At 36.9% G+C, this 25,781-nt stretch overlaps 3 protein-coding genes across 4 annotated transcripts; all 3 read left to right on the top strand.

Moving 5' to 3' along the window:
* Positions 1-10,309: 10,309 nt before the first annotated feature.
* LOC139327507 (olfactory receptor 5J3-like) lies at positions 10,310-14,693 on the top strand. Of its 2 annotated transcripts, XM_070957360.1 has the most exons (2): positions 10,310-10,343; positions 13,783-14,693. In XM_070957360.1, the coding sequence occupies exons 1-2, from the start codon at positions 10,310-10,312 to the stop codon at positions 14,691-14,693; spliced, it is 945 nt and encodes a 314-aa protein (XP_070813461.1). The 2 variants fall into 2 exon arrangements, with proteins under 2 accessions (XP_070813461.1, XP_070813454.1); XM_070957353.1 differs by lacking the exon at positions 10,310-10,343 and having other exon boundaries at positions 13,746-14,693.
* A 5,144-nt stretch (positions 14,694-19,837) lies between these two features.
* On the top strand, positions 19,838-20,761 carry LOC139327397 (olfactory receptor 5J3-like). The gene has a single exon (XM_070957215.1). It carries the CDS (start codon positions 19,838-19,840, stop codon positions 20,759-20,761), a length of 924 nt encoding a protein of 307 aa, XP_070813316.1.
* A 3,410-nt stretch (positions 20,762-24,171) lies between these two features.
* Positions 24,172-25,116, top strand: LOC139310487 (olfactory receptor 10K1-like). The gene has a single exon (XM_070934654.1). It carries the CDS (start codon positions 24,172-24,174, stop codon positions 25,114-25,116), a length of 945 nt encoding a protein of 314 aa, XP_070790755.1.
* The last annotated feature ends 665 nt before the right edge of the window (positions 25,117-25,781 follow it).

Here is a 25,781-nt window from a genome sequence, read left to right as displayed (position 1 = left end):
TTTTTCTGTTTCTTTATTCATTTATTCTGAAGCTTCCACTAGCGGAGGTTAGGATAGCTGATCAGTTGCTGCAAAAGCTTGTTTCCTTCAGACTTCATGGACTTTCTGAAAGAGATAATTAATACTGTAATTAATCACCTGCGCTAAGCTTTCAGTTAAATTGTTGCCATCTATCAATGTAAGAATCTTCTCTAATGCTCCCGTAATAGCACTAATGGTCCTAAGTGTAATATATTAATTAGGTATATTGAGAAGAAAATAATAGATTAATAATGTGATAAATGATTATATTCATATTGGGTGACTATATTACTGAATGTTTACAAAATTAAAAGAGAAATTAAAAAGAGGAAGAGGAGGAAGAAACCCTGAATTACAAAATGGTGTAACTGGGGATGAATGGTGATTTTTGTTGCAACTATATAAGGTGTTAAAAGATGCTTAATTGCATTTACATTGCAATCTGGACTTCTATGTTGTGGTTTTGAATATGTTTAATATCATACTTTAACATATATTAACATGTTCCTATAAAGTAAGATACATTTTTTTTAAAAAAAAATCTGAAATTGTTTAATCCTTGGGACTATTCCTTCCAGTCTGGCCTTTTTTTCTTTCAAGATGATTTGGAAACTTACTAAAATTCATAGCATCCGATTTGAGGCCAAACTAAAAAGATTTCAGTCCTTGAAAGGATTTTTTTACTGATAAATCTTTAGGATATGAGGAACCCTATCTGAGTACCAAGAAGATCCAAGCCACCTTTCATCCCTAGAGAGCACTACCGCTAAAAGAAAGCCATCACTTCCAGGAAAGCAATGCCAAGCTGAAGGTGACTTCTTTTTAACAGAGCTGATGATGATGGCAGAAATTGGAGCCAGTGAATGACTCAGTAATATTCCATATTATATGTGTCATAATTTTACAATACACATTCCATCCATTCATATCATACAGATATATAAGGGATGGGATTTTTATCTCATGACATCACCACATTTCATCACTTACCCCCTTGGCTCTCCCAAAGATGCTTGTGTAAGGCACCACCCAATACAAGGTTTATTCAAGAACTACTCCGCCCAGAGCCCCTCTGAGGGAGACGGGCAGTTGATAAGATAGATAGATAGATGATAGATAGATAGATAGATAGATAGATAGATAGATAGATAGATAGATAGATAGATAGATAGATGATAGAGTAAATAAGTAAGTTCCTTTCTTTGCAAGTTGTCCCCTTTGGAGACACTGCAGACCATTTACAATTGGACATTGGCTGGTACTTTAAAATCTGGAAACATTAAAAAACTTTTTACAAAAAAAAAATCTGGAAACATTAAAATCTTTAAATTCAGGGTTACTAATGCCTAAACCACCATCTGTCTCTAACTACTAATTTCTGGTCTTGGTACTCTAGATGATCCTTGGTTCTTAAATTATGCTTATGATAGAACTAGATTCTGAATCTTGAGCCTTCCCTGTCCTTGTGAAGGGTCTACTCACTGATGTATTAATTTGATTTCGTATACATATTCATGTTTATTCATTATATCTTGATCTCCACCCCACCTTGAACCTCCACTCTAGTATATGGGTGAGGATGAATATGAACATGCAGAGTAGGAATAACATCAAAGCAGAGGAGGATTCTTTGAATTTCTCCCTTGCATTTGAAGACAACCTGATTAGAGAAGAGAAAAATCTTATATCAAATTCTCTCTTCGGCTTTCTCTCCAGCATCTATCCTCAGCTTTTTCTATTGCCGAGAATACTTGTGACCAGAGAGAATAAGTGAAGCTTTCGATCTAATCAACCAAAAGCCCTTCTCTTCTACTATATTTCCTTCCCTTCAGGAGAAAATTTAAACCAACCATTGTTTCTCCATGATTTTTATCCCAGGGGTGAAATGCTACCGGTCACACTGGTTCAGGCAAACCAGTAGTAATAAAAGCTATCAGTTCAGGTGAACAGGTAGTAAAAAAAAGCTACCGGTTTGTCCAAACTGGTATTTCCGACAATCAGTTGCGCTGTGCAATTTAAATTCACTAGAAAGCAGAGAATCCTGCTTTCTAGTGAATCTATATCGTGCGGCACAGCTGTTCCCTCCCCTCGCTGTTCTACTTACTTTCAAAAGGTTCATTTTTCCGTGTGAAGCGTGTTTGGTGCGCACTGTGTATGCGCACACATAGCATGCATTTGGCACACACCGCGCATGCATGGGCAGCGAACCGGTGGCAACCTGCGGAGGATTTCACCACTGCTTTAACCTATTGGTATTCCACAGCATATCGGTTCCTTTAGATCAATGCCATGCTACAAGAGAAGTAACTCTTTCCAGGTGGAAGGTGTGCGAATTACTGCTATGACTTTGGTGATAGGCTAACAATATTGCAGGAGGAACAAGCACATAGAAAATAAGTTGCCTATTTTGCACCATCTATGGAATTTGGCAAGGACTGGATAACTTGCTTTTGTCTTTAAACTAAAGCCAGGAATATGAGAATTATACATCACTTGGGAAAGTGGGAACCATCACATCTTCTTAGAAATCTGTAACTATAAAATGCTAAAGTGAGGCTGGTATGAACTGTATGTATTCAATCTGGACACATTTCTGATTCATTTCCCCTCCTATAAAAACACAATAGCAGAACCTGCGTATGGGAGAGAATAAAAGGGGGGGGTCAAGGTATTTCAGATCCAAGACTGTCAAAATTTTCCTCACATTCTGAAGTAATTTCAGAAGGTGGGGAAATTTGTATTGAGGATCTGCGGCTGTTCTTATCTTTCTCCCTGTCTATATATTTCACAAAACATAATACCATCCTAGTCATAGACATTCATGTCTTTTGTATCTTCTCCAGCATCAAATTCATATACAGGAATTCATTAGATTCAAATTTTAGCACAGTCTCATAGAGGAGAGTCAGATCTCTTCTTCTGACACATGGAGGTTCAAACATCATATCGCTTCTGAAATACTCGCTCAAGAACCATAGAATTAAACTATAAAAAGTGGAGAGTAAATCTGTTTTCCGAGAGAAGTCACCTGACTTCATTTGGTAGCACAAAACTAAACTACTACTAAAAAGAAGAGGTGAGTTTATGTATGCATATCTATGTGTGCAAAAATATTCTGTATTTAAATTGAAAGTAATTAAAATTAAATTAATTGGAAGGGAGGAAAGCACACAAAAAATAGGCTGCCTGTTTTGCATATATATATAGAATTCAGATTATGATGATAATGACAAAATCCAAAGCATCTAACAAATCAAATGTGATAAAGAACAATATTCATTATTATGACATGGCTATCAAAAACACGATGTAGAGAGTGATAAGTTTTCATATTCAGCATGTCACTGCGGCTACTAAGTAAGATTCCTCTAAAAGGACTGTCCTCAACCCAGAGTTCTCACTCAAGACATGAATGAACAGGCTCAAATTATCCTACTTTGGACATATTATGTGAAGACCTGTTTCTCTGGAAAAATCTCAGATGCTAAGAAAGATGGAAGGAAAAAGAAGACGAAGGTGACAAGCAGCAAGATGGATGGACTCAGTTGCAGTGGTGATGAAGTGCCTGAAGGACCAGGTTAGATGTAGATCACCATGGAAAAGATCTATCTATGTGATCACTGGGAGTCAACAGCAAATTGATGGCACATAATCAATCAAGCAAAAGGGCTGTCCAGTAATCAAATTAGAGGTTCAATTTATCTCAGTCCCTGAATAAGATTTAGAAAGCAGCCTGGGGTTTCTGAAACTTGTTTATCTCTTAGACCCTCCTCAGTGTTTAACTAAGGAGGTCTGTGCTTTGATTTTTCAGATTGAATATTTAGCTCATTCATTCCAGGTTGATGACATTGTCAGCTATTTTATATACTTTTGTAAAAAGGACACAATGGCAATAAGGTGGATTTTGGTACATGAGGGACTCTTTTTCCAATTCCTTTTTTCAAGCATATCCTTTCCAGTGCCAACTGTTGCATGGAGAACACAAATGTGAAGACATCCTCCACCATCTATTCTCTGTCAATGAGGCAAATTCACATTCCTACTGAACCACTAAACTTTTGAAAAGTGGTGAAATCTTTTTACCATCAAAAAATTAGAAAAGTCAATCTAACATCAACAGGCCAACTTGGCATGGGAGTCTGGGGCTCACATTTTGTCTCAGCTAAGGTCTCAGATAAGACAGTTTTTCAGGCTGAAACTGGGAAGAACTATTAGAAAACCATGACTAGACAAAGAATGAAAAGTATTGTGCAGATAACAAGATCTATAGTGTGAATAATGAGTGCTCCAAAACAGACTTTTTTGCATTTTCATGAAAAAGAAAACATTCCAGATGTGGCCTGTTTAATAAATAAATACATAGCAATGATAGAAGAAAAAGAAGTCATATTTGCCTAGGTGTTTGTAAATGCTTTTCTTTATTTGTTAACTCAGTTTTATCCCACTTGCTTTTTCTTCATTTAATTAATATAATACAACTAGCAGTCACTATAAGATGAATAATAATTTAATCCCTTTATTCTTAACATTTTAAAGAATTATTGAAATACATTTTACGTAAAAAAATATACTTTTAGTTAAATTAAATTTGGCTCTTTTCTTTCCCAAATCTGAGTTAGTAATCTAGCAAGGCAGTCTTACTGAAATACACTTTTGAGCTGCTTGTGGCAAGCATCAAAAGAGAATATAAAAGTGCAGTAGTACTCGGATAATACATTTCAAAAGAGAGTGCAAAAAAAGTCATCGCAAAATCTTACACTGCATGATTACAAGTTATTTCAAAGCTTCACCGGCTTGTCTCTTTTACTTTATCATAGAATAATGGTCATACCTTTTGGATGAGAAGCAAGGTTATCCAATTTCATTGCTGATGATGGACAAGAGAATGTTGAGAGTTTCTTTCCATCTAACATATTCTCACTTTGGAAAAAGAAAAAAAAAACTTCAAAGATTTGCCTTTGAAGAAAGGTACAGTTAGAATAATTAAAATGCCCTTTGTGTCTCCTGGGGTGGAGCTTAATGACATGTAGAAAAGTAGTCCTGAAGAACTGAATGAAGTTTCTAATATTTTCTCAAACTTTTATTAGCCATTTCAAAATCCAAGTACTTTTTTTTCACAAAACGCAAGGAAGTTATATACCAGCAATAAGGAACAGTAATGTATCCCTATTTGTAATTTAATCTAATCACCTTAATTTTGTTGCTAGCAAGATGCTTAGCATGGATAGGAAGTAAATTTGGTGAAAGAGCAAATTTGGGTTGGGTTATCATCTTCTAGATGGAAATTTGTAACTATCACAAATTCATTGCTTTAACTGTTCTTAACAGAAAGTCAGTTTCCTATACAGAATAGGCCATGTCCATCTCTCTTGGGATCTTCCACACAGGAGAAAATATTTTCCTGTATACCCAACAGTTGAGTTGCTGATAGCAGAGTAGCCAAGCTATTCGCCCAGATTCACAACAACTAAGGTAAACCCACAAATAGCCAGTCTCAAACTGTTGAGCCTTTACAACTCAAAATCAATACACTGAATTGTGTCTGGTAGGCAATTTATAACCAGTACATAACTTTCAGTTCAGGAAGCATATGTCGTCATATGTTGCCCTTATCAGTTGCTTAGCTACTACATTTTATAGCAACTGCAGTTTCTGGACAGTTTTCAAGCATAGTCTCATGTACAACACAGTGCAGTAATTAAGATAGGTTGTAGTTAGAGCATCAATAACTGTTTGTATAGCCATCAGGTTTAAGGAGGGCCAGAGCTGCTGATTGGAGTTAGAGCTGGAAGTTTATTATCTCACATCTGCAAGGGTAAATAGGAAAAGCTAGCTTATCTAACTAGCCTTTCTTCCAGCTGTTAAGTGAAAGAAGTGGGTCAATCACAGGACAAATATCAACTGCCATTGCCTATTATGGCTTGGTCAATTGAGAATTTCATATTATGCTTTCTAGTGAGTGTGTAGACTAGATTAGCTGCCTCAGTCATACTGTGCCACATGTAGCATCCCCAGCTTTTGGTAAACATTGTAAGAGGAATATCATAGTAATCAAGGGCAATTGATTACTATGCCAAATATAATCAATATTATAATAATATTTAATGTTTGTTTGTTTGTCAAACTTGTACAAGGTAGCAAGTATAAGTATGAACATAAGCATGAAAAAAAAGGAAGTAAATACAGATAAATGGGGACAGTAAGACAGGGATGGTAGGCACGCTGGCGCGCTTATGCACGCCCCCTTTACGGACCTCTTAGGAATGGGGTGAGGTCCACGGTAGGCAGTTTAAGGTTGAAGCTGTGAGGGTTTGAGGATGTAACAACGGAGTCAGGTAGAGCATTCCAGGCGTTGACCACTCTGTTGCTGAAGTCGTATTTTCTGCAATCGAGTTTGGAGCAGTTTACCTTGAGTTTGTATCGATTGTTTTCCCATCATTTGTTGACAGGTAAGACGTTGTAGAAGACAATTTTGTGTACTATGCTTAGATCGGACCACAGGCGGCACAGTTCCAGATTGTCCAAGCCCAAAATTTCAAGCCTGGTGGCATAAGGGATTCTATTGTGAATAGAGGAATGGAGTACTCTTCTCATGAAATATCTCTGGACCCGCTCAATCATATTAATGTCCGATATACAATGTGGATTCTAGGCAGACGAGCTGTATTCGAGAATTGGTCTGGCAAAGGTTTTGTATGCCCTAGTTAACAATTCAATGTTACTGGAGAAGAAGCTTCACAAAATGAGGTTAGCAACTCTTAAGGCCTTTTTGGCAATGCTGTTACAATGCTGTTATATCTCTTCAAACTAGTATATTTTATTAAAAATCTAACTTTCATGAAATATCACTCACTTTATCAAATGCATGGAATGGCTAAGCTGATTTTATTATTTAATATCTACCTGAGAACATCCTTCAGGTGAACTGGGTGAGTTATGGACCTCCCTGTTATGAAGGTCCCTTCATTATGAGTAAGTAGCATGCGTGCACAGACAGACAGACATACAACACACACACCTTATTTAAGACTAATGCAAAATTTGGGGGACTTCCTGGACTCTCAGCTCCTGCTTGAGGAACAGGTAATAGTTCTGACCAGAAATGCTTTTGCACAAATCCAGTTTGTATGCCAATTGTACCTGTTTGTAGATTGGGAGTACCTCTTAATGGGCATTCATGCCTTGTTCACCTTGCAATGCACTATACATGGGGCTGCCCTGAGGATCATTCCAAAACTACAACTGGTCCAGAATGCAGTGGCATGAGTTGTGATAGACAAACCTTGCTATAACCATGTCACACCTCTTCCATGTGAGCTGCACTAGGTACTAGTAAGCTTCCAGGTCCAGTTCATGGACCTGGCTTTTACCTCTAAAGCTCTATGTGGCATATGACCTAGCTATCTGAAGGACCATCGGTCTCCTGTTTTATCTGTCCACCCTGTTTAACCAGACAAAGTTGGCTTACCTTGTGTCCTGTCAATTAAACACTGCCATCAAATATGTAGAAGTAGCTCTTCCCTGATGTAGTGCCAGCCCTTAGAAACAGCATCTATCCAGATTTGTTCACCTAATGCATCTTCAAGTGAGCTCTAAAATGTGGTGATTCACTCAGGCCTCGGGTTAGGGTGTTTTGGCAGATCGCTTTAGATTGGTGATAAGAGATATTTTTTTCCCTCACAGAGATTGTTTTTTGCTGTTTTTAATTTTCTGAAGACACCAAGTGTCATTCTGGGAGTTGGCCTAGAAATTTGGGTAATTAAAAATAATAACATTCTGCAAGGCTGTTTCTGAATTCTGCTTATGATAAGAACATTATCACCAGCATGGTACATTTGGGCCAGCATGACACATGCATAGCCAAAGCCTAGTGTTTGTTTCGCTTTTTCCCAATTGTGCTCATGTTATTTTATGTAATGGAGGATCTCTGACCTAGAAATGTGCAAACCAGTATGCTTTTACTCCATATTCCCCTAACTAGGAGGTTATGCAATATATTGCTCTACATAGGATAATTACTGTATGTTGTAGCATAATTCCAGAGTACAGAACTGCAAAGCATTCTGTGAAGAACTGGTTTTGAAGATAATTCAGACTCTTTGAACATATGTAGTACAGTTATCCATTGTGGGAGACAGAGAGAGTCCATTGAAGCATATAAAACCACTGATTCCACTGATGTTTAGCAGTATTTTCAGATTGGTATCAGTATTTTTGTCAGGTGAATCATTCACTACGACAGCTCTTTCATGTTCACACCAGAAAATCAGATCTCTGCTTTATCACCAAAATGTTCAGTTCTATCTTATCCTCTGAAGTTTTTATCTACATGAATTCAGTAGTTTTAAAAGGCTATAAATCCTGAGCAAGAGCTATTAAAATGATAAACACCTCCATATAATTTTCTTTCTGTGTTAATTTCCTTGCCACTTTCTCTCGTTCAGTAAGAATAAAATTGACTATTCTTAGGTTTTAGCTCCAAGTATTGTAGCTACTCTATACAGATGATTCCTCCTTTGCCTTCTCAACTTTGGAGACCACAATTTAAAGACAAACATGCTGAAGGGTGCCAATTAGGACAAAACTGGTCACATACTGCCTCCTAGTGGTTAATATAGGATATACACTGTATAAAAACAATCCCCACTCAGAAAGGAAGGTTGGGTAGAAATTATGTGAAAACTTGTACTTTACATTAGAATAATAGAGTTGGAAGGGACCTTGGAAGTCTTCTAGTCCAACCCTCTGCTTAGGCAAGATACCTTACACCACTTCAGACAAATGGTTATCCAATCTTTTCTTTAAAACTTCCAGTGTTGGAGCATTTACAACTTCTGGAGGCAAGTTGTTTCACTGATTAATTGTTCTATAATAATGTAACATTTGTACTTTTCTGCTGTAACTTAACTTAAAGGTAACTTAAAGGAAAATGGACTACGATATCATAACAACTATATTGACTGTAGTTGAGGGGTGTCAAACCTGTGTTGTGACAGCAGTACGATATGACGTATCGGGATTTTTTCCCCTTCGCTAAAATGGGTGGAGGCGGAGCCAGCACATGACACATCCGGCCCACAGGCCATGAGTTTGACACCCCTGCTATAGTTCCTTTCCAGATGCCATCTGTTAATTTCTAGACATTGTTATTATTTTTCAATTCCCCCCCCCCCAAAATACCTACAGACTGGGTTATTTTACAGATAGTCTCATTCCATGTAAACCTGCCTGTCTCTTTACAGATATGATCATCTAATATTGAGAATCTTCACAGGAATATGTATGACGAAATTCGTTCCTCATTAAAAAGAGAGAAAGAAAAAAGAAAAAAAATGAAAGGATATAATACAACAATCAGGATCATTTTGAGATCAATTACAATCCTCTGAATCTGTACATCTGGGAGGAGCTTTAATTACCGTGCCTTAGAGAAGTTATTGAGCATTTTTAAAGCTTTGGTATAAATATTTCAGAAAACTCAGCCTTCAGTTTAGTGCTTAAATTTTAAAATGCTAATTCCTGCTTAAAGGTAAGCAATGCATCTTTTATTAGTTTGATTCAGTTTGGCTATTTCTCACAAGCAATCATTAGAATCAAATGACTATTCAAGTTCAAAGTTCATTAGTCATATGTGAGGACCTGCTAAGTAACTTTTCTGCTACAATGTCTGATCTATTAAACCTACAGCGTGCCATATATGGCTTGTTATTTAAGAAGCTTGCACAGATTATACTGACAAGGTCCTCTTCTTATTTAGATGGGCATCATTTTTTTATGCTGTAGCTACAAACTGAATTGGTACATTTGATCCTGTTGTTTTCAAATGAAGGACGTCCTTGGAATTGGCTTGATTTCTTTTCCACTTAAGGTAGGGAAGGGACACCCCCCACCCCCATGAATACTTCTAAACTCATATTTCCATGCTCATAGAAGGAAAGAAATAATTTGGAAGAGAGCCCAGCTGCCATGTATGGCTTCATTTTAGATTAAGAACCCTTTTTTTCTATTGATAATTATTGTTAATATGACTTCAGATCATTGTTGATTTTTGGCAATTGCATAAGTAGATTTTGTTAATTAGGATACTGTATATCCCTAATTTCTTCCTTTAGGACTTCCAATGGTCCATCCCAAGGGTGGGTTCTAAATTTTTTTACTACCGGTTCTGTGGGCATGGCTTGGTGGGGGGGATAATGTGACTGGGTGGGCATGGCCAACTTTTTTTTTTTACTTTTAAAAGTATTTTGTCTACAACCTTAAGAGGTTGCAGAAAAAAATGCTTTTAAAAATGCTTCTGACGATCAGGCAACTCAGCTGGGATCGCCAGAGGCTTTTAAAGGCATTTTTTTTCCTACAACTTCTTCGGCCAAAGAGGTTGCAGAAAAAAATGCTTTTAAAAGCCTCTGATGATCCCAGCTGAATTGCACAATCATCAGCGGCTTTTTTTTTAACTTTTAAAAGCATTTTTTTGACCGAAAAGGTTGTAGAAAAAATGCTTTTAAAAGTTTTTTTAAAAAGCCTCTGATGAGGTGGGCGGGGTAAGTGAGTGGTGACCGGGCTGGGGACCGGTTCAGGAGCATGGCCAGCCAATGTTATTATCGGTTCTCTGAACTACTACAAATTTTTACTACCGGTTCTTGCGAACTGGTGCGAACCGGGAGCAACCCCCCACTGATCCATCCATCTTACTGCTGATTGTCCTTTTTTTCTCTTTCCTTCCACCTTTCCCAGCATTACAGCCTTCTCCGGACAGCTGGATCTTCACATCATATGCCCAAAGTAGGATAATTTGAGCCTAAACAATTGTGCCTTGACGCTTTCACCCAGGAATTCCAAGGAACTCCAACCTTATCCTGTCAGAGAGCTGAAAAGATCTGCCTCACCACCCAGGCACTGGACTAGGTAGCCCAGGAAATGTAAGGGCAGGAGGAATCTATGTGATGTGATGTGCTTCTAATATGTGGTGTCATGGGGTTGATTTTGTTTTATTTATTCTTTTTTTATTTAATATTAACGTGAGCTTCTTAGGATTATTTTATATAATATATGCACCGTACAAGTTTCTAAATGAATAAATATTGGATTGCAAAAGTAACGGGAGATATTACACAATGCAAAAATAAATAGTTGGAGATGAGCAAGCTTATTCTGTTTAGAACTCACAAATGGTGTAAATGTCTCAGATACGACTTCCTTTAGGAACTAGTTTAAATTTGATTGCTTTTGGAGATTACAAGAAAATGTATATGGGTTTTCAAGTTCATCTCTCTTTTCTTAACTATGTTTATATTTTCTCAAATAAATGTAACTTTATTATGTCTCTTGGCTAACATATCAGTCAAATCTTTATATTTAATTATTCCCACATCACACATATACCAAAAAGCCCACTCACACAAGAACTTATAAACATTATACCTGCAAGAGTTTCCATACATTATTGAGTATGCAGATTTATTTGACTTATTAACTTGATATTAATATTTGCAGTAATAATAATAATAATATTTCCAGAGAAGCTTAGATTTCTTCTGAAACAGGTTGCGTATGGATAGGAACAAAGCCAGAAACATAGACACCACTAACAAGTGAATACAGAGCTGTTTATTATGATATAATTTTAGATATTACAATAATGCTAATCATATGTGTCTGTGTGTGTTTGTATGAGGGGGGGAGAGGGAGAGAGAGAAAATCAAGTATATACCTAAGTATGTACACTAAGAATGAGTAACTCTAGAGGATATTAAAAGAATTTTAACTAAATGTCAAAGGAGTAGAATCAAACCTCTACTCCACTCCTTTCCTTGGTAATACAAAACTTTTAGCAGCTAGTTTCTTCTTTCCCCCTTCATGGATTTACCAAAACCTTAAGAATGCTAGAAACATCTCCTGTCTGCCTAACCATGAATATATCAAGGTTTATCCTTCTTTACTTGCTTGGTCCAGTTGGTCCAGTTCCAATAGCTGAACCTTCCGCTTTGCACCATCTACAATCTCTAGCTGGTATTCACCTTTGTCTCTCCCTTTGCAGATTCCTCCTCTGGTTTCTGGTGCCACAAATTCCTTCCCAGTCTTTGCATTTTTTGACTAAATGGCTCTCTCAGTCACTGCTTCTTCTCCTCCATCTTCTATACTGCTACCTCACATTCCAACAGCTTCTCCTAGAATAACACACACACACACACACACACACACACACACACACACACACACACACACTTGTCTATCTGCTTTGGCTTATTTGACATATCTTTCTTTCAAAACTACATTCCAGTTTGCAGGTGATTCTAAAACATTTAAACTTTACCCCCATTTCTTCTGTAATTGCCTATGTACCTAAATTACCTCTGACAGTCAGACCACCAAAGAGAAACTTTGATCTTGAAAATATCACTCATAACATTTTTCTGTTTCAGGGCAGTTCATCTTTCTATACCATAATGTAATTTGAGCATTTCTATCTATGGTTTTAGTGAGATGATCACCCCACAGGTTTGAGGAAACTGTTGTTCTTCAGTTTCAGAGTTAGGTGTGAAGGCAATTGATGAAGTCCACATGGAGCATAATAAGCTTCATCACATGTACTGAAGGAACTTTGTGGACATTGTTTTTGCAATCTAGAGAATTTTTAATTATCTCCAATAACAAAAACACTGTACAATATATCACACATTCAGTTGTTAGTAAAGCCAGCTGTATGAACATTTATACTGGTATTTATAATATCTGCAGAAATCACTTTAACTTCTGAAACAAAAAAAGTATAGTGTGGGAATGCAGTGGCCATAGTACAAGTATAGACCAGTTTAACTGGTTGGACACTTGTATGGAGCTTAGCATCGAAATAACCAGACTATGAAAAGCGGGTTCATATGGATACTCTCTGAAGGGCCCTATTCATTCTCTCTTTGTTTATAACATAGGCTGTGCCTGTAAAAGCAAAGATGTCTTTTTGTATAAACTTTCCTGAGAAGCAAAGCAGACACATCTCCTATCTCTTTGTAAACACATTCCTAAGAATCAGATAAGGGAGATGGGCCTCTCGCCTGGTAGTATCTGGTACCAAGGTTTCGCTTTACATCTTCACCATTGCTTTCCTATCTCTCGTATGTAATATGAGATGTGTAGCCATAATAATAAATGTGTAGCCTTCTGATGACGCTGTATTTGGATAACTAATAAAAGAGATTGTAGCTCTTTGTTTGCTGCTCTCTCATCCCGAGAAAACACTTGTCCTGTGTTTTTTCTAAACTGGAATCCACATGAGAAGCCCACCAGTATGAATTCAACAGTATAGTTTAAACATAATCTCATTGTCAGTGAAAATATACTTCGACAAATCTATTTATTAGAAAATCAAAAATAAATTAAAAGGAACATTTAGGGTATATGTTACAGGCAAAATAATTCTAAAATTAAAATAATTGTCTTGTCCTTTTGACTGTTGTTGCCAGAGTCAAAATGAAAATGTTCTCTCAAAGATGTCCTCTTCAAAAAAATAAGATCCCTCTTTTTGCAAGCAGAATAAAGGCATAGCAAAGAGGTAAAAAGAGGAAAACTACAATCTCCTTTCCCCACCCTAATTCATCAATTAAACACTCTCTCATCACAAACCCTATGTTCAGGAGAAATGGGAAATTGAGGCTACTTGGTCAGACTTCTGTAACTTGTATTTTTTTAAGAAACATTTTTCTTGTTTTCCCCCCCACAGGAAAAAGGGAATGAAGCCAATACCTGGGACAAATTACACTTTGGTGACCAACTTCATTCTTTTTGGACTCACAGAACACCTGGAAATGCGGCAATTGCTCTTTGCAACATTTTTAATCATCTATATTGCCACTCTGCTGGGGAATCTTGGGATGATTTTGTTAATTTGGATTGTTCCCCAGTTGCATATCCCCATGTACTTCTTTATTAGCAGCCTATCCTTTTTAGATGCCTGTTATTCCACCACCATCACACCTATAATGCTGGTAACCCTTTTAGTGGAAAAGAAAACCATATCTTATGCTTCTTGTATCACACAGTATTGTTTCTTTGCAATATTTGCCACAACTGAGTTCTTTCTATTGGCTGCAATGGCATATGATCGTTATGTGGCCATCTGCCAGCCTTTGCTCTACACTTTGCTGATGACCAAAAGGCTTTGTACTGGATTGATAGCTGGTTCATATCTATGGGGAGTTGTGAACTCTATGATTCACACTTGTGGTTTGTTAAGGTTGTCCTTTTGTGGCTCCAGGAGCATCAATCACTTTTTTTGTGATGTCACCCCGCTTTTGAAACTGGCTTGCAATGACGTCTCTATGAATGAGATGCTAATATTCATTTTTGGCAGTTTGTTTGAAATGAGCACCTTGCTGATCATTATTGCCTCTTATATATTCATTATTGCTGCAGTTCTAAGGATTCACTCCACAGAAGGGAGACATAAAGCATTTTCTACCTGTTCATCCCATCTCACAGCAGTGGCCATATATCATGGAACTATTCTCTTCATGTACTTCCGGCCCACTTCTAGCTATTCCCTTGACACTGACAAAACAGCATCTGTGTTTTACACAGTAATAATACCTCTGTTGAATCCATTGATCTATAGTTTGAGGAATAAGGATGTAAAATATGCCGTGAAAAAAGTGTTTGGAAGAGAACTGGGCTCCCAATAAATATCTCTTTTACTTTATCTTCAGAGTAAACAAACAAAAATGACTACATTTCAGAAAAAAATATAAAGTCTTAACAAAGGATTTCTTAATGTAGATTATTAATAGAATCCTGGCAATTCTTCCATCTGCTAAATATACCTTAAAATAAAAAACACAAGTGATGTAAATTTGATAAAGTATCTTTTCCAGAGGAATTTCTGGCCCTTATTTGCAAGGCAAACAGCAGGATTGGCAAACGTTCTTCCCTGGTCCTTGATTTTGCTTGAAGTAACTTAAAGGAGAAAGGAAACCTCTTTATAGCCACTCAATAATTTTAAATTTCACTTATTTTTCCTTCTGCCGTCCTCCCAATCATATACACACTCACATGAACAATGCACAATTTTATTCTCTCTTTTGAAAGTTTCCAATATTCCACCTTAATAGCTCCCACCCACACAGAAACTTCTGTTAGCAAAGATCTCTGGTTCTTGGAAATGCCATTTTGAAGATATGGATCTAATGACAGTATGAAAGGGTGTTTTCCTCTCTACACGCTTTTCCAAGGAAGAAAAGGTTCTCTCTGAAAACAAGTGTTTGCACTGTAATGAAGAATATCCAATGCAATTGCCTTTTCATAATAGACAGCTTGTATCTCATTGAATAAAATCATATATAAATAAACCGAGAAATTACTTTTAAAAAATGTTCCTCAGTATTGCTGACTATCTTCTTCTCCTCCCCATTGTAGTTATCATGGTCTCTCATATGTTGCAGTTTTCACACCATCTAGACCAGGGGTCAAAACGGGCTGAGGGGAGGCTGCGTGCGGTCCTCCTGTGGCACATTTTCGGCCACCATGGCCTCCTGCAGCATTCTGCTGGCCAAAAATGGGCCACATGGCAGTCTCGTGTGGCCTCTGCATGCCCCATTTTGGCCGGCAGGGTGCTGCAGGAGGTGTCTGTCCCGTCTCCCACCCTGCTCCTGCCCCCACCAACTTGTGGAGGAGAACTACAGTGCTGATCCAGCCTTCGAAGAAATCCAGTTTGACACACCTTATCTAGACTCTCTACTAAATTGGATTGGAAGATTGTGGTTAAATTTGCAGTTCTGAGATTAGAGAAGCATGGTGGCCTATTTACCTTATTGTCTTCATTGAGTTACTTCTGATACCAAGCTCAGAAAATTTTTCTGGTTTATACTGAAAAGCAAAAATTTTAAGGAGAGGCTCCACATTTCAATAGAATCTGAGTTCTTGTTTTTTTTTTTCTTCTTTTAAACATCTGCAAATCTGTTCCAAAGAAGTAAAAAAATGGAGTGACTTAAAGCAGAAAGAAATATTACCAAGAGCATTTGTATTGGATTGGCACCCACTGTTCTCCACATCAGGGGTCTCTAACTTCTGGGCTGTGGCCGAGTGCCAGACCGCAGCCTGTTCGGATCAGGCTGTGGAAGTGATGTGTGAGCACGCATGAAACCATCCCCTCTCTCCACCCCCTGCTGCCGCCATTTCTGCCAGTCCACCATTTATCATATTATGTCATGCAGCCGAATCACAATCAAAAGAAGATAAGATCAGAAGAATTTAAAAGATAGATCCAAGCCAAGCTTAATGCATTCTTACAAGGCTTTTAGAGGATTCCTTAAAATATTATTGGATATTAGGATTTAGTAATCCAAATTCTGAGGAGAAAATGTGTAGACTCATATCACATTTGTTGGCAACACCATAAAGAAATTGTGTCTTTCCCTGTGCTTGCAGAGCAAAATAATGAATTTTATTTAAGTGGTGGTATGTGATACAAGGGTTCTGGATCACCTTTCCGACTCTGAATCCATTTCGGTTCTTTAGAGTGTGTGATGATTGTGGATCACTCCATGAAGATCAACGCTGCATGTGTTTTGATGGTAGCATTAGCTAAATTTCATGTAAAAATACTGAGGGCATATGAAAATCCATAGCTTGGATTTGTGTTTTTGCACATTTGGTGATGTCAAACAATATTAGTTTTGTCATTGCAATATCAGATGGGTGTGACCGTCATTTTGATGATGGCTTCAGATGGAACCCACTTGGGAATCTCTGAGGATCTGCATAAATCCAATTTTTATCTAGATTGCACAAAATCCAAGTGAACTACAATCTTATTTCACGCACAAATTTCATACAAATTTATTCCTTTACATTACCCATTGTCTTTCACACACAAAAACACTTGCAATCCATATTATAGAAACCATACTATTGTACAGTATCAGGTTTTGGAACAGTGGTGTTACTTTTCTTCATTGATCTGGAACAGAGAGTCCCTCAGAATGGGGCAAAAATGAAAGTAATTAGATATTAGGAAATTGTATTGACTTGTTTTTCTATTTAACAAAAAAGAAGCATCAATTATGAATAATTTAAAAGTAGTATAACCTTAAAGCTCCCAAGAAGATAGCCTGAAATTGTTTCCCTTAAGACTCTGAAGATGAAGTTACTTCAGGGATGATATTGGTTCAGCTTATTTAAAGGAATAGATGTCTTTCTATCCTAAATCATCAAGTCTGGGACCAACTCGCCTCTCCTATATAAATCTATACTGAAAAGTGATGCAGTCCCTCCAAGGTCAAAGTCAATTGGCTTCTTACATTCATTCGGGATAGTGTTAGTGATAAAAATTATTTCTGGATTGCCTTTACATTGCTTATAGTGCTGTGAAATACAAGAACATAGAGAAAAAGTAATTGAATATTTTCAGCATAATAGTTTATGAAGATGAATCCAATGCCTATGAGCAGAAACTGAAAAATCCAGCAAAGCTACTGGGATTTTCAATTAAAAATATTGTTTGTGTGGCAGCAATTAGCATCTAAAAGCTGAAATGAATATCATTTTGGCTGTTGCAAATGCCCAAGGCGACCTTTGCAAAGGTTGGTATTTATTTTCTTATTCTTAAGAGTTAAGAGTTTTTTTTATGCAAAAGGAATAATTTTCAGAACCAAATTAGAAAGGATTTTTAACTGTTCTGCATCTGGTAAATCCTGCAAATGCTTTTTTAAGCATTCCTCTTTCTGTCGTGAATTAAACTTAGAGATCAATTTGGAAAAAAGAGAGAGAGGGGACTGGAATAAGTAGAAATATGATATATTTATTCTGGAAATGGGGAAGAGGAACACTTAGAAAGAAAAGAGAATACTGTTCTTGACCCTACCACTTTGGAATACAAATGCTACACAGTCTAGATCATTTTACGCAATGGGTTATAATTACATTTAACAAATTCAGGCAGAAGATTGTGTTAGCCGTAAGGCATCCACTAAAGCCATCTTCTTCTGCAATCTCTGTTCTCCAAATTTGCACCCTCACTCTATGGTTGTTTGTTTGGTCACCTTCAGTAATGAGCCTTTTCTAAAAGTTATTCTGCTCACGTGATCCTTCTGAAAGTGCTTAAAAATTAGTTTATTTTACTTTAGTTAGCATTCAAGTATTCAACAGACGATCTGAGAGGTGTAGGCCCTACATAAAGGAGTCCATCTGCTCCATGAATAGTTTATGCAATTCTATTTCTGTACAGGAACCTCAGGAAAACTTAATGAGGACCAAAATCTCTGAGCATTTTTACTTGCTTCCTTAGCTCATATATTTTCATTTGGATCCCAGAATCCTCTTTGACTCACACAGCAACAGAGTAGTGATTTAGGATTTACAATCTCTTTTTTTTTTGAAAAAAGTTTTTTATTTTTATTTTTCATCAACATGTTTAAATGTACAGTCTTTTATCCATCCTTATACATTGTTCGTTCATCTTCTTCTTTAACTCCCATTAGGTAATTAATTAATTAATTGTTCGGGTCTGCTCTTTTACCATTTCCTTCTTTTATTTTACTACAACCTTTCCTTTTTCCCTTCCCTTCTTTCTCCTCCTTTCTTTCTTCTTTCTTCTTTCCTCATTCCTCCTCTCCTTTCCTTTCCTACTTCCTTTCCTCTTTCCCCTCTCCTCTCTTCTTCCTCCCCTTCTTACCCTCTCTCCTGCTCTTCTTTACAATCTCATTGTACATATGTTGTGCACCGACAATAAAGATCTGAAACTGAATTGATTTCCAGACATAATTTATTTGGGATTGGGGGGGGAGATGTAATTCAGTTGAAATGACTGGAACGATTTATATCATTTAATGAATCTTCTTAATGTGTAACAATATGTTAATGTTAATCAGAAAAAAATACTTCAAACAATGCATCTGATAAACCTACAATGAAGGACAAATCTTCAAAAGAAGCTGAGGAAGCTGAAGCTGCCCAATACTCAAAGGATCCAGGTAATCATTAATCATTTATACCATGTCTTAACTTGATGTAGCTACAATGCTAAAAGCAATTGCAGTTAAAATCTTCAGGTGATTTTCATTTTTTTCCCCACACAAAAACCATGCAGGGAACAATCCTTTAGAAAAATTGCCAATTCCATTAGGGAAACTGCCCAAATTGTATCCTATGCTCTTTGAACAAAGGGCAATTTATGCCTTGCATTTTTCCCTTTGTCTCCTCTCCTTGCAGCTGTCCACGTTTCTTGAAAAACCTCTTCAAATGATTCAGAAGGACCATCTCAACATTGTGAGTTGTGTGGTTTTTCAAGGGAGCAGTGGGGACAAGCATACAGCCAGCATAAGAAATAATGCAAAATTGTTCTGCATAGTTGTTGGTTAATTTCTGTTTCCTACTACAATCGTGTAAGACACCATCAACAATATGTAGTTCATCTGAATAACTAGAAAGACATTTTGAGGGGTGGGAGTTCCAGGAGGAGAAAGGGAAAAATACGATTTTTTCCAAAAGCAGTCTTCACCACCCACCAAGCATTTTTTCACTCATATTCAACCTGTTTGTATGAGAGGTATTTTCGTTTGAAAAATACCTCTCACACAAACAGGATCTTCCAAAAATTCTGTATCTCACTTAAAAATCAAATTTTCTGCTAGGATGCCAATTCCAAGCTGGTTGCTTAAAGTTGAGTTAAGTGATGCCATGGTGATCACTCAATATTGCTTTTTTTGTAGTCTTTGTGAGTACCGAGGGCTTTCTGCTTGCAGTGATGGCATATGACCAATATAATTGTTCTACGGCTTTTCTTTTTGCAGTTTTTGCAGGTGCAGTTCCAGGTGGTCGCCTCTAACTGATCATGAACAATTACACCATGGTCACTGAATTCATTCTTCTTGGGCTAACAGACAAGCTGGCATTTGAAGTGCCCCTCTTCATGATATTTTTCCTGATCTATTTTCTGACCCTGGCTGGGAACGTGGGGATGGTGGTATTGATCAGAATCAGCCCCCGGCTTCATACCCCAATGTACTTCTTCCTCAGCAATCTGTCTATCGTTGATGTCTGCTACTCTTCCATCTTTGCACCGAGGCTCTTGATGAATCTAGCACAATTTAAAACTATTTCATACGCTGGATGCATCACTCAACATTGCTTTTTTGTGGTCTTTGTGAGTACTGAGGGCTTTCTGCTTGCAGTAATGGCATATGACCGCTATGTAGCCATTTGTAAGCCATTGCTCTATACCACTATGATGACCAAAAGGGTCTATGTCCTGCTAGTAGCAGGTTCATACCTAGGGGGAATAGTGAATTCCCTCACCCACACTTCTGGCTTACTTATGGTGTTGTTCTGTGCCCCAGGTGTAATTAACCACTTCTTCTGTGATACACCAGCTATGTTGAAAGTTTCATGCAGTGATACTCATATTAATGAAGTTATATTGGTCACCTTCTCTGGAATAATTGCTCTTTCTACTCTCCTGATAATTATAATCTCCTACCTATGTATCTTGACTAGTATCCTAAAGATGCATTCTTCTGGGAATAGATATAAAGCTTTTTCCACCTGTGCTTCCCATCTAACAGCAGTCACCATGTTCTACGGGCCAGTTAGTTTAAGCCATTTGCAGCTCAGCTCTGCGTACATTCAGCAACAAGAAAAGATCTCAGCTGTGTTCTACACGCTGATAGTCCCAATGCTGAATCCAGTGATCTACAGTTTGAGGAACAAAGAGGTAAAAGATGCCTTGAAGAAAATGTTTAATTGTCAAAAAGAATAAAGATTTTTGCTGCCCTGGGGTGGTTTAGAATCATTTTGTAATCCTATGGGGGGGACTCTCATTGCAAAATTGGAAGAAAACTGTTAGTTTATTCAATCTACAGATACGATTCTCCTAATTAAAAAACAAATTGAAAATCAATCGGTGTGGAAAATCCCAATTACAAATCTTTTGCTTATGCTTGCGGATTCTGCCTAGGCATATATTTATTTATTTATTTATTTATTTATTTATTTATTTATTTATTTATTTATTTATTTATTTATTTATTTATCAAATTTCTATACCGCCCTACTCCCGGAGGACTCAGGGCGGTGAACAGCCAAGATAAAATACAGATGATACAAATATTAAAAGTCCCTTAAAATTATTAAATATTTTGGCCGAAACACAGATTAAAACACCCAATTTATAAAATATACAATGTTTACATATAACAAAGAAGGAGGGAAGGTTGCCACCTCCTTTGATTTCCACCCCCTTTTCTTTATCCACCACTTATAATTTATGATAATGTCTCCCATCTGTCAAAATAGGAAAAAATAAATGATTTTAAAATAATTAAAACTACATATTCGTTCCTATGAGTTATCTCCAGCAACTGATTCTTTCATTCCACACCCTTCTTCTGAAGCAATGGAGATAAGAAAGCAGTCAAAATGAAACACTTGAATCTCATTCTTCACACAAGCAAAGTGAACACACAAATCTGTTTATGGTTATTTGTTTAATCAATGTATACAGCTCACCCATCTCACAGTTGTGATGTCACACATGGGGATAAAACCAAACAAAAAACTTACAATAAGAAAAAGAAAAGAAGTCATGGCAGCCAAAGACAAACCCAACTCTAGTCATGCTTGTAGTAGGAAGTAGCTGGTCCTTCTAAATGAATATAGAACTGCTGCCCTAACAGATCACGTATGTCTATGTTAGTGATTTAAAATACTTGGGGAAATTACAGAATTTCCTAGGCAGAAATACAAGTTTCGAATCAGTGGAGATTCAGAGGAAATTAATATCAAGTAATGTTGCTTGTCAGGTCTCACAAGCCACTACTTACAGCGCAGTCTTGAAGCCATTTTTATTCCATTGCAGTTTATGCCCACATAAATGTAGCATTTTGAGAACAGGAAAAGTCATGCAGGGTGATATACCAGCATTTTCCCAAAGGTCTGGACAGCAGGAATTCTATATCACTTGAGACTCAATAGTTTTGATGATTTATTGGTCCACCCAGTGCAGATCTTTAGCTGGTCATGAACCCTCTCCCAAAATGATAACGCTATGATTTCAGAAAGCCTATTTATTAACTCTTGATGATTAACAAAACTAATGGAGTAACCTGAACCCCAATTTTGTCACTATTGATTATAGATAACCCTAAAACATTCATAGCCCGACTTTCTGGGGCTTGTTTTGTTTCTCTGTTTTTTTGAAAATTTTAAATATAATGAACATTAGCAAGCAAAAGTCTATTTTGAGCAGTTTTGGAGCAAGTAAAATGGAACGTTATTAAGCTGTCTTTTAAAAACATTATTGGTTGCTGCTTTAAATACAGGTATTTAAATGAGTGTAGTAGCCATACAGAATTACAATCCTGTACACTTGATATGTATATGCTATACGTGTTTCATGTGACCTACAAGGATCTGCAGTTGATTTTTTTCTCCTGATCGCACACTCAACCAGATGTTTAGCCTGGATTTGACATTTTATCCACCTGTCAAGTCTTTCCCAACAACCTGGGATAGGCAGATGTTGCTGTTTGATGGTATTAAAGGTATCATCGCAGAATTATTATTATTTATTAAATTTGTACACCATCAGACTCTCTAAAAGATTCTAGGTATCTGACAAGAAAGAAATAAGAATAAAACATTGAAGTTAAAAGATGGCAAGTGCAATGAAGCAAAGAGTCTCACCCTCCCTTGCCAAGGGCTTAGTTGTTCAGAATTTCCAGCGCTTGCTTTAATCCTCACATCCAGGAGCTGTGCAATACTTCTGAGACATTCTGCAAAAATGGTTTAGAGTGCACACACAGGCATAAAATGTAGCACTTTTCTGCAATCTCTTAGAAGTGGTTGCTAGAGGGTTTTCCTAGGTTGCATGGCTGCTCTCTGCGCCTGCTGTGTGGTTGCAGGAAAAGATGCAGCAGCTTTGAGGATTGCAGAAAAGTTGTGCATTTGTGTTCTGCAATGCTCCAAAGCACTCTGTTTCCAGTCACAATGAAGCTAAACTGGAGCCTATTTTTGAGAAAGAGCTTGATATAGATTGTTAATTTTAATGTTTCATTGTATCACTGATATTTTATTTGGTTTGTTACTTGCTTGTCCTATGTTTGTTGTCAAAGCCTTGGGACTGAATGCATCTTTTCAATAAACAAAACGTTGGTTCTGGTTCCTTTAGTTTATAGCATCTATAATTCTGCTTCCTAAAAAGGCTTATTTGCTATACTGGGAGGGAGGCTTGACTCTTTTACTCATTTAACAAGGAGAAACCAAGGGAATACACCGTAGTATTTTGCCCAACAAAGAAAAAGTCTTCACGCTTCTAAAGATAAATTACTTTTTCCTAATGTGAATCACTTATGTTATCAGGGGAACATATTCCCAGAGTAAATCAGTATCTCTGTGAATCTTAATAAAACTGAATATGGATTTGTTGTAAATGAAGCTTTGAGGATAGCTTGGATATATCGGCATCAGCCTCTAATATGCTTTAGTGGCTGGATCCGCCACCTTTATCCCTGTTTCTGTGATCAACTCAAAAATGTCATTAACAAATTGAGAAGAGTTCTTTCATAAAACCTGATAGAGAAACAGTGGAGAACCAGGGATCTTTTCAGGATGAAGGTTTGTGGCACTGATGGCAATCAGTACGAAGCATCATTCTGTCACCAGATTTATATTTTAAAAGCCTGAAAAGAAAGAAATTAGTATAAATTGGACTCAGCCTCATCAAGTTGTTTTTTTAGAATGCCATTAAACTTCAGAAAACAGATGGGGGAAAGATTGTATCTATGATAATATTATTTATTTTTTGCATATTTAACTAAAGCAAGAATGTTATAAATGGATACTTAGGACTAGCAGCTACATGAAGAGGAATTATTAAGAATGCAGGTGAAATGGCATTAGCTATCATCTGAATGTTGCTCAGAGTGTTACATTATTTTACCTTACATTATTATTTGTCCACATTATAGGCCAGGAAAGCTATTTTACCTGATGTCCTTGCTGACATATAGTGGATTGCCTGTTTCATGCATGCTTGCCTTTTCTATGAAAACCCTAAACTGAAGCAAAGATCAATTTTAGTTTCATTTGAGATGATCGGAGGATCATCTTATGACTTACAAATATCTTCCCCACCTTTTTCTTGACAATCTGGACAATTTTACATCTGGTATGAAAAATAGTAACGACAGCTCCATGAATGATTTTCTCTTGCTGGGCTTTTCCATCCTTGGAAAGAAACCAACTTTACTTTTTGTGATTTTCTCCCTTACCTATGGCACCATCCTGACCTTCAACATCATTATCATGTCAGTCATATTGCTCGACCGGACTCTACATTGTCCAATGTACTTTTTACTTTTTGCATTATCTGTGTCAGAAACCTGTACCACCTTTGTCACTGTCCCCAAACTTCTTTTCATTCTGTTGACTGGCAGACAGTCCATTTCCTTTGTTGGATGTGCCATGCAGATGTTTTGCTTTTTTAGTTTGGGAGCCAACAATTGTTTCCTGTTAGTTGCTATGTCTTATGATCGGTATGCAGCCATTTGCTACCCACTTCAGTACCAGGTACTGATGGAGAAAAAGGTTTGCATCAAACTAGTAGCTGCATCATGTCTAGCAGGATGCTATATCTCTCTAGTTATTTGCATCCTTATATTCAGGTTGCCTTTTTGTGGGCCAAAAGAAATCCAACATTTTTTCTGTGACATTTCACCTGTGCTGAACCTGACTTGTATTGATACTTACCTGACTCATCTGGTGGTGGTCCTTTTATGTGCTGTTGTTTTGCTGGGCACAGTCCTATTGATCTCTGTTTCATACGCCTATATTATTTCTGCTATCCTAAGGATCTCCTCCAGTCTGGGAAGAAAAAAAATGTTCTCCACCTGTGCTTCCCATCTCACTGTGGTGATCACCCACTTCAGTTGTGCTTGTTTTGTGTATTTGAGACCTAAGGCAGCTTCCTCGCTAGGTCAAGACACATGGCTCTCAACCGTTTTTGTCTTCATAACCCCTCTGCTGAACCCTTTGATTTATACCTTGAGAAATCAGGATGTTAAATTATCCATTCAAAAACTGCTAAGGAATTCGTTTTGTCCTCAGAGATTCTAAACAGAAGAAGTGATTTGATTTGATTTTTTTTTTATTTTTTTTTTATTTTTAAACAAAACATAAAATATAAATCCATCATCCATTACAATTGCAAACAGTGTGTCGGTCAGTTACAAGTCTTTTGTGCTTCCTCCCCCTATTCATAATTAACTAATTATCTGATTTAACTATGGCTTTATCATTTCATAAAAAATATTTTCAAATATTATATTATAACATTCATTTTATATTTCGTATTTCATTTCCATGTTTTATTATCTAGCCATTGATAAAATAAATCCCATATCTTATAATATTGTTTATCTTCTTGTTCTCTAATTTCAAATGTCAATTTACTCATTTCAGCACATTCCATGATTTTCTTAATAACTTCATCTTGTGTTGGTATTTTCTCATTTTTCCAATTTTTAGCAAACACAATTCTAACCGCTGTTAATACATTCACAATCAAATATTTCAATTCTCTATTGTATATTTCTGGCACAATCTCTAATAAAAAAATTTCTGGTTTAAAGTCTATGTGTTTTCTTGTCATTTTTTCCAGCCATGTGTGGATTTTAGTCCAGTATCTTTTAGCTTCTAGATTTTGATTTGATTTAATGGGGAGGGGAGGCATTTTAATGTCTGAGGAGGCTCAGAGGCAAGGCAATGGCATATATTGGAAA

This window comes from Pituophis catenifer, unplaced genomic scaffold (assembly GCF_029215685.1).
Source record: "Pituophis catenifer annectens isolate HBS135680 unplaced genomic scaffold, rPitCat1.0.hap2 SCAF_1, whole genome shotgun sequence".
NCBI classification, from domain to species: domain Eukaryota; kingdom Metazoa; phylum Chordata; class Lepidosauria; order Squamata; family Colubridae; genus Pituophis; species Pituophis catenifer.
The sequence above is the reverse complement of the archived record's forward strand: the minus strand, read 5'-3'. Positions and strand labels throughout refer to the sequence as shown.